This window comes from Onychostoma macrolepis, chromosome 13 (genome assembly GCF_012432095.1).
Source record: "Onychostoma macrolepis isolate SWU-2019 chromosome 13, ASM1243209v1, whole genome shotgun sequence".
In the NCBI taxonomy this organism is placed as follows: domain Eukaryota; kingdom Metazoa; phylum Chordata; class Actinopteri; order Cypriniformes; family Cyprinidae; genus Onychostoma; species Onychostoma macrolepis.
In genome coordinates this window covers 20,585,252-20,599,335 of record NC_081167.1, presented here as the reverse complement: position 1 = coordinate 20,599,335, position 14,084 = coordinate 20,585,252, and the positions used below count along the sequence as shown (strand labels likewise).

Sequence of the window (14,084 nt, the reverse complement as noted above, 5' to 3'; positions counted from 1 at the left end):
TGGTAAACCCACATTATATTAGATTGTTCACACTGTATTTTTTAATTTTTTTAATTTATTCTTAATTTTGTGATTTTTTTTTTTTTTTATTTTTATTTTTGCTGTTCATGTTGTATTTTAAATGTATTTATTTTTATTTATTAGTTTATTTTTCAATTTAGTTAATTTTTTTAATTTTGAAATAAAATGTCACATTTAAAACACTTTAGGGCAGTATTTTTTTAATTATTATTATATATTTTTTGTCCTATTTTAATTAAAAATATGATTCGGTTATCATTTAAAAAACAGACCCGTGTCATGTGTGAACATAGCCCTGAAGACTTTTTCAGGGTCTGAGATCACAAACCTGTTCTAGAAAACAACTTCTGATATGCATTTATAGTCAACATAAAATGCCATTCACTATGCATTTTGCTTCCATAATCAGATGCATTTCTGAGTTAAACAGGATATTCATGGAGCAGAATGTTGGGTGGGATTTCACTGTATCCATCAAGATTGATTAGGTTTGCAAAAAGTGGACTTTTAATATTTACCAAGATAAAAAAGACAAGTAGAACCCTGCAACTCTTGACCTTAGATGATGGATACATACAATTACACTTCATTGAAGTATGTTTGAGTTTCCCCAGTAATCCTCATCCATTGTAAGCCACATCAACATCTCAGATCTGTTTTTACCTGTGTCAGCTGAAGTGAAACTGACCGGGATCGGTGGCTGCGTGGATAAGAGAGCTCTGCACAATAGGGATGATTGCGCCCAGGAGATGGTCCATTAAAGAACAGCATTTAATGACAACAAGAATTATTGCAGTGCTTTGTAATTACCTAAGCATTGACTAGCACGAGTGTATGTGTGTGTGTGTGTGAGCAGAAACGGCCACAGCGATTCTCTCACATTGTCAAACTGAAGAGAATCCCTTCATCAAAGATGCTTTTTCTTCATTCTCTCACCCTCTTTTCTTTCCATGTCTCTCGCTCTGAAGGAGGGGTAAGTGGTCATCAGCGCTAACGTCTCTCTCTTGTGTCTGGAAGGTGGTTATCGCTGAGACCTCAATGGTCCAAGCTGATTATGATCCTGAACCCGGCAAATCAACATTTGATTATAACGTCTGTGTGATGGCGTTGTGATAATCGGGCTCGTCTGATAATCAGTGGCAGTTGGTATTTTGTGAAGTGCATTATGGTCACCATGACACTTGACACTCTCTCTGGTTTGTTTGTTCTGCAGAAGAACGTTTGGGCTAAAATCGTTCCCTTTCCGTATAAAGTATAAAGGGACTGTTTATAGATCTAATACCCTCTCAAAATCACAATATTTCTCTCTTTCTGTCTCTTTGTCAGTCAGAGGAACTTGGCTGAGATCACGGAGCTGATTCACACGGCCTTCCTGGTGCATCGTGGGATTGTGAATCTGAAGGAGTGGACGAACTCGGATGGCCCCCTCAAAGACATGCAGTTTGGGAACAAGATGGCTGTTCTGAGTGGCGATTTCCTGTTGGCGAACGCCTGCACGGGATTGGCCCAGCTCAATGACACCAAGGTACTAAATGAATGCTGTAAAAAGTCTCCAGGTTTTTCCATTGCCTGTTCTTCGCTTGTTCCATGCTCAGTAATGAAAGAAACCCAGCAGTTTGCTGTTGTAAAATTTGAGCCCAAATAATAATCAGTACACATTTTCCTAGCTACAGTATTCACACTACCATTCAAAGGTTTGAGAACAGTAAGATTTTAAGAAATTAATGCTTTTATTCAGCAGGATTGCATTAAATTGATCATTTGAAGACATGTTACAAAATATTTCTGTTTCAAATAAGTCCTCCAAAAATGTTTAAAGGTTTCTAGAAAAAGAATATTAAGCAGCACAACATTTTTCTACATAGATGATGATAATAAGAAATGTTTCTTGAGCACCAAATTAGCGTATTAAAATGATTTCTGAAGGATCGTGTGAGAGGACATTTCAGCTTTGCCATCAAGGTAATAAATTGAATTGAATACGTATTAAAATAGTAATTAAAAATAGGAAACATGTATTCTAAATTGTAATAATATTTCAAAATATTTCTATTGTTACTGTATGTTTGATCAAGTAAATTCAAAGTTAATGAGGATAGTAAGTGAGCTATCCTCACTTACTATCTTAAAAAAAAAGAAAATTTAAAGATTTTACCGGTCCCAGACTTTTCAATTTCAGTTGTTTTTTAACAATATAAAAAATTATAAACATGGACTGTCCATTATTTCTGACAGAAAAGGGAAGTGTTTTTCTTTACTTGTGTATTTTAATTTATTTATTTTGCATTTTAAGGATTAAGAAATACATTACTATGAACAATTTATGCAACTGAAAACATCCCAGTAATCCCCAAATAAAGATTTTGTCAGATTTAGCTTACTACTAATATTTTTGTACCAAAAATATAGTTAAATAAACAAACACATCTCTTCATGCTGGAGGTGTGAGCCACTTTTTTCATCAAATTTGTGTTTTTATGCAAAACACTGAAAAAAAAAAAAAAAAAAAAAGATTTCACCGGCTTCTGACTTCCTTCTCAAAGACTTTGTTCTCCATGCTGTACGCTGTGTGTGTCCTCTCTTGCTAATTTCCATACACTTGCATTCTCCCTCATTCTCTTGCTCTCTTTATATGTGTGTGCGCGAGTGTGTGAGCATATGTCTCCTACACCCCTCATTAAGTGTCAGTGTTCTCCTCCAGCTCTAATTAGAGTCGCAGTCAAAGCACCGTCTAACTGCATGCGGCCAGCAGCCCCACTGCCTCGCTCCGCTCAGGGTTACAGCATCTCACTAGAGCATCGTTTTGAATATCTTACAGCATTATGAATGGTCAGTACAATACATCAGGACATTTTAGAGCAGTGTTTCCCAGCCTATTTTGTGTTATGCACCCCTAGAGTCCTGTTGATTTTGGTCAAATACCTCTGAAAGGTTGTTACTTTTAACTCAGGTTCTGTTCTAGCTGCTTGCTGCTTAGGCTGGGTTTGAAATGAAATAGACCATTATAGGCAACTTAATTTAAAATGCGCTACATAGGCAGCAACACCATGCGTCATACAAATGGCACATTTGACGATGACTTAATGAAGGGATAAAGGCATAAAAATACATAGCACACAAAATATTGGGTGCATATACAATTTTAATGATTTTAAACTACATACTTTTTAGCATAGCATGAATAAAAGTGTACATTTACTGTTCAAAAGTTTGTGATCTGTAAGATTTTTTTAGTGTTTTGAAAGTTTCTAATGCTCACCCAGACTGCATTTGATTAAAATAGTACAGTAAAAACAATAACTATATTATCACAATATTAATGACAGTTTTCTATTTTAATATATTTTAAATTGTAATTTATTAGTCTTTAGTGTCACATTAAGAAACCAAAAAACATTTCTTCTTACCAATAGTTAAAACTATAGAAGCCCTGTTTCCGCCACTGAATAAAAAAAATAAAAAAGGTAATTGCAACTTTATCTCACAATTCTGACTTTTTTTTCCTTGCAATTGCAAGTTTATATCTTGAGTTTATAGAATTTTGAGATATAATTCTGAGAAAAAATTCAGAATTACGAGAAAAAAAGTCAAAATTGAGAGATACAAACTCTCAATAACCTTTTTTTTTTAAAAAACATGTAGGCCTAAATATTTTTTATTTTAAAACTGCATTTTTTTTTCATGTTTTTTTTTGATGAAAAGAAAGAACAGCATTTATTTGAAATACAACTTTTTGGAACACATATTTATTAATGAAATGCATTCTTATTTGATTCTCACATTTTATAGATTTAACAAAGCCAAAGCAAAAACTTTCCAAGACTTGCTTAAATACACCTACACTGGGATTCACGGTTTTAGAGGAAATCACTTGTCAAATCATAATATTAACAGACTATGTAAAAAGGGATTTGCACTACAAACCCTAACATTTCATCTCTCTGTGTCTGGGTAACACACACAGACACACTCAGATGCACTAAGCGGGAGTATGCTGACAGGATCTGTCACCAAGTGCGGCTCTAGAATGCAGCTCTCCCGGTGGAGGAAAACAAACTCTTTTCCTTCTGCATAGCCTCAGACATACACACGCACACTCAAGCTCACTTTAATGCGTGCATGAGCGGACATGGAAATGACTGCAGGGGATTTAGATGATCAGCAGATTGTGGCGACTAATATAAATAACAGATTCTGTGTTTCCCCCTTCAAGAGGAGCTCAGCATTCAGACAGCCATACATTTTAGTTGGGACTCACACCTTTTTTTTTCTGTGTGTTTAATACAGACTCTCGTTAGGTAGATGGTGTGGTTTAAAACAGTGGGTTTAGGAGTATGTATTGGCGTGTTCTATAGCACCTCCTGCTGGATGAAAGTGGAAGTCTCTCATCTGTTTAGTGTTTTTTTTTCAAGCCAGGCTCATTGGAAAGACGTGCCTCTACATACATTTCTGCAACACCGTAATTATGTACCTTACTGCACGTTTCTCGGCAGTTTCAAAGTGAAATGTCCAGAGAGTGGCGCTAAAACACACGTTTAATATGTGACCGTGGCACGTTTTTATTACGTTGATATAGGTACATATAATACTGTGTTTTTATTACGTTGATATAGGTATATATTACTGTGTTTTTATTACGTTGCTTCAGATACGTTTTGCGGCCATTTAGAATTCAAATATCCGGTGAGTGTCGCTAAAGATTAATGCTCTGTCATGTTGGAAATGTCCCCTACACCAAACCCAAACCTAAACCTACCCGATAGTGATGATAACAAACGCAAAAATAATATAAAACCGTATTTGCTGCTGCAGCCATGCTATTTTAACTTCCTTATGCGGATTTGAACTGTTTTGTTGAGCCGTAGTTTCACGGGATTCGTACCGGAGGTTTTCATCACCGAAGTGCAACGCCGTATCGCGCGAGCAACCGAATAAACTTACTGAATTAGAAAACTCATTCATATGAAGCTGAATGTGTGACGACAACGTTCAAAAGTATCAGTTTTCAAATCTTGCAGGATGTTAAAATTGTTTTGAAGTCATAACACAACATTCTGCAAGTAATTGTGTGAAAATTAGCCTTTATTAATCAAAACTGTACCTGTAAATCATACTTCGCGTGAAAAGGAATAAAAGTTGTCAGAGTTTTACTGCATCTAGTGTTCATTTCAACTGGAAACTGCAGTGAATCGTACATAGGTACGTTTTTTTCAGTTTTGCAGAAATATATGTAGAGGTACGTATTTCCAATGAGCCTAGGTTGTTGTTGTTGTTTTTTAATGCCGCGATGTCCGCCTCAACTCTAGTTTAAAGATTTAAGGAGACGAGTAGCATTTATTATTTTTATTTAATGTCTTTACAACTTTACATATTTGGTCTGGTTCTGTCTAAATCTGTGATTTAGATATCACATTAAGATATATATATATATATATATATAATATTATTATTTTTTTTATTTTTTTTATTTTTTTTAAACAAATTGACATTTAATAATATGGTTTGAACCTTGCTAATGTAAACACTTTTTTTTTTTTTTTTTTTTTTTTTTTTTAACAGACAGATGAAGATATGTACACTTTGGTTTAAAAGTTTGTAATCAGTAATTTTTTAAAGAAATTAATATTTATATTCTGCAAGAATGCATTAAATTGATTAAAAATGACAGTGAGAGCATTTATAATGTAATAAAATATTTATTTCAAATTAATGCTGTTCTTTTGAACTTTATATTCATCAAATAATTCTGACAAAAACATATCAGTTTCCACCAAAATATTATAGGCATCACAGCTGTTTTCAACATTGATAATAAGAAGTTTCTTGAGCAGCAAATCAGCATATTAGAGTGATTTCTAAAGGATCATGTGACATTGAAGACTGATGAAGATTCAGCTTTAGCCTCACAGGAATAAAGTACATTTTGAAATATATTAAAATAGAAAACAGTTATTTTAAACTGTAATCATATTTCATAATATTACTGTTTTTGCAATATTTGATCAAATAAAAATCTTACCTACCCCAAACTTTCATACAGTATTGTTGCCTATATGAACTAACACTAATACTAACAAATAATTATATACTTTTAATTAAAAATCAATAATAATGCAAAATGTAGTTACATTGTCGGTTAGATATGCTTGATAAATTTTTTGGTCACACTTTATATTAGGTGGCCTTAACTACTATGTACTTGCATCAAAAAATATGCACAATGTACTTATTGTGGTCATATTGTATTGCAAAACACTTTTGCTGCTATTGAGTTTGGATACAGGTAAGGTTAGGGACAGGTTTGGTGATATAGGTAGGTTTAAGGGTGGGTTAAGGTGTAAGGGATGGGTCAACAGTGTAATTATAAATATAGAAATTAATTACAGATGTAATTACATACAGGTCTTTTAAAAATATATGTACAATGTAAAAACATGTACGTACGGTACACAATAAGTGCATTGTATCAAATGAATAATTTAAATGTAAGTACACAGTAGTTAAGGCCACCTAATATAAAGTGGGACCAATTTTTCTCAATTCAGTCACCATTAGCAGCTGTGGACAGAAGGTCAATTTGAGCCTTGTTTTTAGTGAACACACACACACACACACACACACTGAACAGAGTGTGAGTAAAAATCTTTTTTTGTGTGAAACTGAACCTGTTGTTCAGCGAACCGTGATTAAAGCCCCACACGCTCTGTTCTGACCCACTGAAGTAGTGATGGACTGACAGGATGTCCAGCCAATCAGAGATCAGACTCTTTAGCTGCAAGTCAAACTTCTACAGATGAATTAACAATTAGCAAACGTGATTAAAAATATATTTTAAGTGCTCAGTTTTTAATAGTCTTTGGATGTAACTGACATTCACCCAGCCAGAACCGGACGAACGCATCTCCCTCTTAAAGCTTCTGTCTATGTAAATGAGGGCGAGGCCCCTTTGCATTAGCGGTTCAGTTAGCGTGAGAGCATTAGCGGTGGAAATCAGACGTTCCCTCTCCGCAGCAAAGCGCTTTTTCCCCCTGATTGATCTGTATTATGTATCACGGCCTTGAGTGGGATCCTGACTTAGACTGTGTGTGTGTGTGTGAGTGAGAGAGAGTGGGATTCTGGCTCAACACTAGTATAAACGGTAAAGGGATCCGCGAGCGGCTGTCTCCTCTTTCTTCTCCTCACAGACCTGTCGGCGAAACACGACTCCGGCTGGATTTGGGAATGAGACGAGACGGAGGGAGGGCAGCTTATCTGATACTTTCCAAAAAAAGCCCCCCCACTTCTCACACACACACACACACACACACACACAAACTCACACGAAAAGGCATAGACATACACAAACACACAGTTCAAACACACATGCATTCTCTCACACACACTCACACATGCACGCTTTAATTTCTCCGTGTGGAGTGTGTGAAGCCGCACATCTGGCTGCGCTATAGGGGCTCTCTGTCTTCTCTGGGCTCTGGGTAGAGGAGTCAAGTTCCTCACTGTTTCCTCAAAGATCTGGTTACTCAGAGGGCAGAGAGAAAAAGAGAGAGAAGGAAAGAGTGAGAAAAACAAAGTTTGAGAGAGAAAGTTTGGGGAATGGAGAGGAGTAACATAATATTAAATATGAGGAATAGCTGAGTGTCTGGATGGAAGGCCTCTGCTATTCTAGTTCCCTGGAGATTCTGCCTGTGGTCTTATGATTCAACAGGCAGGCCTTTCGGGAAAAGAGGAAAAAGAACGATGAAGGGTGAAAAAGAGGTGGAGAATGTAGCCTAGGGCGATGGATGGAAGGGATAGGAAAGCATGTGATTGAATGATGGAAGGAGCTGTCAGTGACTTAGTCCAGCTGACTGTTGTGGAGTAGATGTAACGGAGTAGCGCCCCCCTCAGGATCACTATAGTTACTACATGATCTAAAGTACTTTAAAGCAAAAATTCACCCAACATTGAAAATTCAGACATTTTTAATTAATTCTCATGCAATTCCAAACCTTTATGACTTGCCTTTTGGAATAATGCTGTAAGCTTTCAAAGATGCAAAAACATTACCAAAGTTTTTCATGACTTTTGAATTCGTATAACTAAAATTTAAGTTGCTGTTCACTAATAATCTTCCAATTTATTCCGCTTTTAACCTGTCTGGACCAGTCGGATTCGTTAACAGGTCATTTAGATTTGTTTGTGAACTGGGTTAATTGATTAATTTAAAAGAACTGAATCAAAAGAATGATTCAGTTTCATTGGCCACTTCACTCATTAACTTCCATGAATGCATTAAGGTGAACTAGGTGCATGTTTTTACAAAGTAAAATGTTTTTTTATTTTTTTATTTCCGTATTATTATTATTATTATTATTATTATTATTTGTTATACGAATAGGTAATTTTATTGTATTTTATATTTTTTCCATTAATGTTTTATAATCACCAGCAGGATATACTGTAATTCCAACATAAAGCAAACATGTGATCTTTTAAAATGCATGTTTCCAAAAAGGACTACTGTAAGTAGTAGTCCTGTTTGAAAAAGTGCATTATAAAATATTACGTTTTTGCTTTATGTTGGAATTACAGTATATGAAAACATTTTTGAGATCCAATAGAGTTGGTCTTTTTATTTTTTAGATTACTGTTTACTGTAGGCCATTATTGTAGTTGAATAGAGCCAGTATAATTCTTTAAAATGACTAGTTTTGTGCTCCACAGACATAAGTTAACTCATACATTGGAACATCATGAGGCTGAATAAATATTTTTTGACAAGGGATATAGTCTGCTATATTTATATGTTTATTTTGCATGTACATATTTGAAGTTCAAGAGAACAGTCCAATCAACACACAACTATCAGATGATTTTCTCCACTGTAGGTGTTGAGTATTTTTTTTGTGCTGGGAGTAGACTTCTGTGGTTGTGTGTATTAAAGAGAGAAACTGAATCAATAATCTTGTGCAGATGTCAGAGTCCTCATTAAGGTCTGTATCCTCTGGACATTGCACTGTTTTGACTGGCCATCTGTTTAATAACTGAAGTGCTGGTTATTCTATCTGTCTCTCAGATGCTCCTTTAGAATGAGTGGACTGGAAAAAAGTCTTCCCATATTCCCAAACTGCCCATCTCCTAATAAATACTAATTTCAGAACAGATGGGGGCTGATCTGTTATCAACACTCTTATTCTGAGAGTCTTCTTTTATGTGGAAAATATTTTGCTAGCCTAAGTGTTATAATGTTATGTTTGTTCTAGGTGGTGGAGCTGATCTCCAGCGCAATCGGAGATGTGGTGCAAGGAATCTATCATGAGAGCTCCACTTCTGCAGAGGTACGACGTTCAGCCCGCTGCACTTACCACATATAGCCACCAGTGGCATTCTGTGGGGAAAAAATAAATAAAAAAGATATATATAATCAACATATTACAATTTCTGAAGGATCATGTGACACAAGACTGGAGCAAACGCTGCTGAAAATTCAGCTTTGCCATCACAGGAATAAATTATATTTTAAAATATATAAAAGTTGTTGTAATATTTCACAATATTTTACTGTATTTTTATTCAAATAAATGCAGCCTTGGAGAGACTTCCTTCAAAAACATTACAGAACAGTAAAGTGTCTGTTTATGATACATTGTCTTTTATTATATTCCCATTATGTCACCTATTTTATAAAAGCAACCGCTCAAAGTCATGTAAATTACTGTAAAGCACAACCTCTCTTGTTTATTGCTTTAATAAACATGTGCCATCTATGAGACGTAATATGTGTCATTGCTAAGATTGAGCTTTATTTTCTTCATAAATTAATTAAAATTGAGTACCAGAGGAATCTTTTTAGTGTTTAATGTTTCATATTCAAAGCTTTCAAAATAGAGACTGGACAAGCAAAACATCTCCAAACAAGCGAAACACAGACTGACTTAAAACATCTGCAAACCGCTCACAGTAAATAATGAATGACAAAGTTTCCTGTGTGAGGCGAGAAGGAGGAAAAGTGATGGAGAAGGCCGCGTTTATGTGAGAGAAACTCAACAAGGGAGAGAGAGAGAGAAAGAGATTCAAGTTTCTTTTACCCTTTTTAGAGGAGACGTTTCCGAGCAGATGTTTGCATCACCTTCCCTCCTCCAGTTACACCAACCCCCTACTGCCATACCACCATTTAGTTTTTATTTTAGTATTTTATTCTCTTGTTTGGTGGCATCCTTAAATTTTCTAGAAACATTCTGCTTGTTTGGGAATTGAACAGTCTCAATGTTTTCTGTGCTTTTGAGGTATGTTTATGATGTTTTAGCTCCCCAAATAATCCCCATAAACAACAGCATTCAAAACATTGAGGTTGGAAAGACTTTTTTTTTTTAAATGTTTTTGAGTGTAGTCTTTTATGCTCAGAAGACAACATTTCTTTGATAAAAATACAACAAAAACATTTAAAATGGCAATATTTCACAATATTACTATCTCTTTTCTAGTTTAATATATTTTATGATGTTTTTAATGTATTTGATGGCAAAGCTGAATTTTCATCACTCAGAAGACATTTCTTATTAAATCAATGTTGTACTGTTTAATATATTTGTGGAAACAAAATAATTTATTTGGAATATGAATCTTGACTGTCACTGATCAGTTTTGATCAATTTAATGCATCTTTGTCTGTTAAGTAATTATTTCCCCCAGGCTTTTGAAGAGTAGTGTACATCCCGGTATTTATAATACATTAATGCTTATTTAATTGAGTTTTTCTGTATTCTGAAGGAGGGCAGTCTAACAGTTGCATCCTGGGAAGACCAGACATTCCTGTCACATGGTGCTTTGCTTGCCAAGAGTTGTCAGGCAGCGATGAAACTGGCCAGACATGGTAACGAGGCTCAGAATTTGGCTTTTCAGTACGGAAAACACCTCGCTCTGGGACACAAGGTGTGTACACACAGTGTATTGTGGGCACAAGCTGTTTGTCTGTATGCTTATCAATTTACATTCTCCTATTTTCGCTTTGTGTAGAAAGCTCATTTCACAAAATTCATGGATATATGTGTGTCTTGTAGCTAAACTCTGATCTACAGCCATTTGTGAAGAGCGGGTCAGAACCGGCTGTGTTTAGTTTGGACTCGGCTCCAGTAGTCTTCCACAGACAGATCGTTGGACCTGAGAGATGGCGGCACCAGCTAAAACAGGTACCAGACAACCATATCACAACACGCAGCTGTGTGATACTTCATAGCCTCTCTGTAAAATAACACACTGTATTTCACTACAAAATGTAAAAATAATTAATCATTTTTTGTTATTTTATTGAGTTATTTTAATTTGTAGCAATATTTCTCAAAATTACTATTTTACTGCATTTATTAGTTTAAATAAATACAGCCTTGTTAAAAATAAGATGCTTCTTTCAAAAACATCATAAAACTTTACCAACCCAAACTTTTGAAATGTAGTGCGTAAGTACCATGATGCATAAATATTTTCCAATTTTAATAGATTTAGTCACATTACAGTGATGAAAAAGTCAGCTATGTCTAACGGCAGCTAGCAGACAGTTTTACTGTATTATGTTTGATATTCTAACTGAGCAGACAGTATTTATCATTAATTGAAGTGATTCAATAAGATTTTAGCCTCTAGACTGGTGGCAAAACACCATTACGGTTCAGATTTCATTGTGTCAGCATGACGTTCTCTGAATTCAGATTTTTCTCTCTTCATTTCAGGTTCAGAATATGGCTAGACAGATTGATTACACAAAGGTAAGCGACTCCTGTTTTTTGATTAAGGGAGAGGGAAAAAGTAACGCGTGCTTCATTTTAGTGTCTTTTTATTCAGAGAACTTGTGGTTCACTGTAAAAGTGACTAAATCAATTGATTATTTTCATTTAGCCAATGAAAAAGTGAGATTGTCTATCGAATTCAAGAGAAATCAATCCTCCTGGTCAAACCACTAATCAATGATTTCAGCCACAATCCTTCTGATGAAACATTCATACATTTATGATACAAATCGATTCCCTGGGAGTCATGAAATCATTCCCGGGGTCCCAGCGTGTATGTGAATGTTTACAAACAAACAGAAATAGAAGTTAATTAATGTATGATTAATAAAAAAGAAACACATTTGAAGTTGTTCATGCTTATTTAAATATATATATTTTTTATAAGATAGCGAAACCTTAAATTGCCTATTAATATGACAAAAAAAAAAAAAAAACAGTCCCCAGGAAAAGAACTTAATAAATATACTAAACAATATTTTGATGAAAGTCTAAAAAAGCAAACAAAAAAAAGTTAGGGAATAGAAAATATCATTAGCTTAGTATCAGTGTTATTTATTTTGATTCTGTTTTTATTTTTATATTTTCTGTTTTCATTTTCATTTTAGTTAAATTTTTTGTAATTTTGTTTTTGTCCATATAATTTTTATTGTTATTATTATTATTATTTTTATTTTTATTTTTATTTTTATTTTTATTTTTATTTTTATTTTTCAGTTTGCATTATTTTAATACATCAATTTAAACTAAATTACCATGAAAAATATTGCCTTGGCAATTAACTGAAATAAAAAAGTTTTTTATATTTGAATTTATTTCAGTTGGTGTTTATTTGATTTCAAGTAACACAACCATTTTTTATGGATTGAATTTTAGTTTCAGTTTCAGTTTTAGTTTTAGTTAACAATAACCCTGCTCAGTATAAAAACAATAGAAGTGCATGGAAAGTCTGCACCAGCATATAAAAAAACAACATTTCTGTGAGTACGTTAAAGAATGTAATAAAGTATGTGAATCTGAGGCATACTGAAGTAAAAGTTTAAGAATCGGTCATTGAAAAACACACATTGATCGACCGATGCTTTGAATATTGGTGGTTACAGCCCTGAGTGAGCCAATAGGACGTGTTTGTTCTCTGTAACTGATAGCAAGTTCAGAAATTTGATTTCCAAAGTCAGAAGGAGAAGAACGACAGAAAGAAAGAAGGGGAGACAGTTAGAGGCGGTGGGGAGGGGGCAGGAAGAGGAGGAGGGCACAAGCAGCTCGGGTCGCCGTAGAAACAGGATATTAGGGGATAGAGTGGCAGGTTTATTTGTAGAGGAGACAGAGAGACGGTTTGACAGCAACATCACACAAGATTCTCCTTCAACAGGGCACAGACAGACACATCACACCCACACACACACACACACACACACACACACACATCACATATCTCTGTTATCAGCACATAAATGCGACATTAATCTCTCCAGTATTCGCTGTCTGGTTTGTTTTTTGGTGTAAATGTGTCTCCGGGGGGGTCATGAGGTCATATCTCTGTCTGTCTAACCTGAAAATATTCTGTAAAGATGTTTATTATATTGAAGTCATAGAAAAGTGTGGCTAAACAAACAACATCCTCTACCTTCCCACATCCACATCTCTCTCCGTCTCCGTTTTTGGCTTTCTCTCACGCACATTAGTGAAAGCAGGTCTCTTCTGCTGTTTTAACTTGAGGCCCCTGAGGGCTTCTTAGCACAACACATCCCAGAATTCATTTGGCAAAATGGCCTCCAGCAAAACATGTTTGTATGTGACGGTGGAGGACTACAAGACCATTTGAGTGAGGAAGAGTTTGGAATATTTTGGGTTTGCATTTAATAATAATTTATATGTTGATTTTTTTTTTATTATTGTGATATTTTGGTATGTTACTTATGACATATTGATCATATATTTTTGAATAGTATATTGATAATATACACTGCTGTTCAAAAGTTTACGGCCCATAAGATTTTATTGAAAGAAATGAATACTTTTATTCAGTAAAGATGCATTAAATTTACTCTGAAGACATTATTAACTTAGATTATTTAAAAATAAAAACATGAAAAATGCAGTTCTTTCTATTCATAATAGAATCTTAAAAATCTTTTCACAAAAATATTAAGCAGAATTAAAAACATCAAAGTATCTTACTGACCCCAAACTTTTGAATATTAGTGTATTCTTTTAAATAATAGATTATATTTTGTAACATTAGTTGATGCATTAGGTATCATGTACTAACACTGAACAACATTTTTACACTGTTTATTA

At 34.6% G+C, this 14,084-nt stretch overlaps 1 protein-coding gene across 1 annotated transcript in view; it reads left to right on the top strand.

Moving 5' to 3' along the window:
* pdss2 (prenyl (decaprenyl) diphosphate synthase, subunit 2) overlaps nt 1-14,084 on the top strand; it is a 30,658-nt gene that overhangs the window by 15,773 nt on the left and 801 nt on the right. The window contains exons 4-8 of the mRNA XM_058796970.1: nt 1,348-1,546; nt 9,264-9,338; nt 10,771-10,932; nt 11,061-11,189; nt 11,727-11,762. Coding sequence (XP_058652953.1) covers nt 1,348-1,546; nt 9,264-9,338; nt 10,771-10,932; nt 11,061-11,189; nt 11,727-11,762 — 601 coding nt within the window. The remainder of the gene's footprint in view (nt 1-1,347; nt 1,547-9,263; nt 9,339-10,770; nt 10,933-11,060; nt 11,190-11,726; nt 11,763-14,084) is intronic.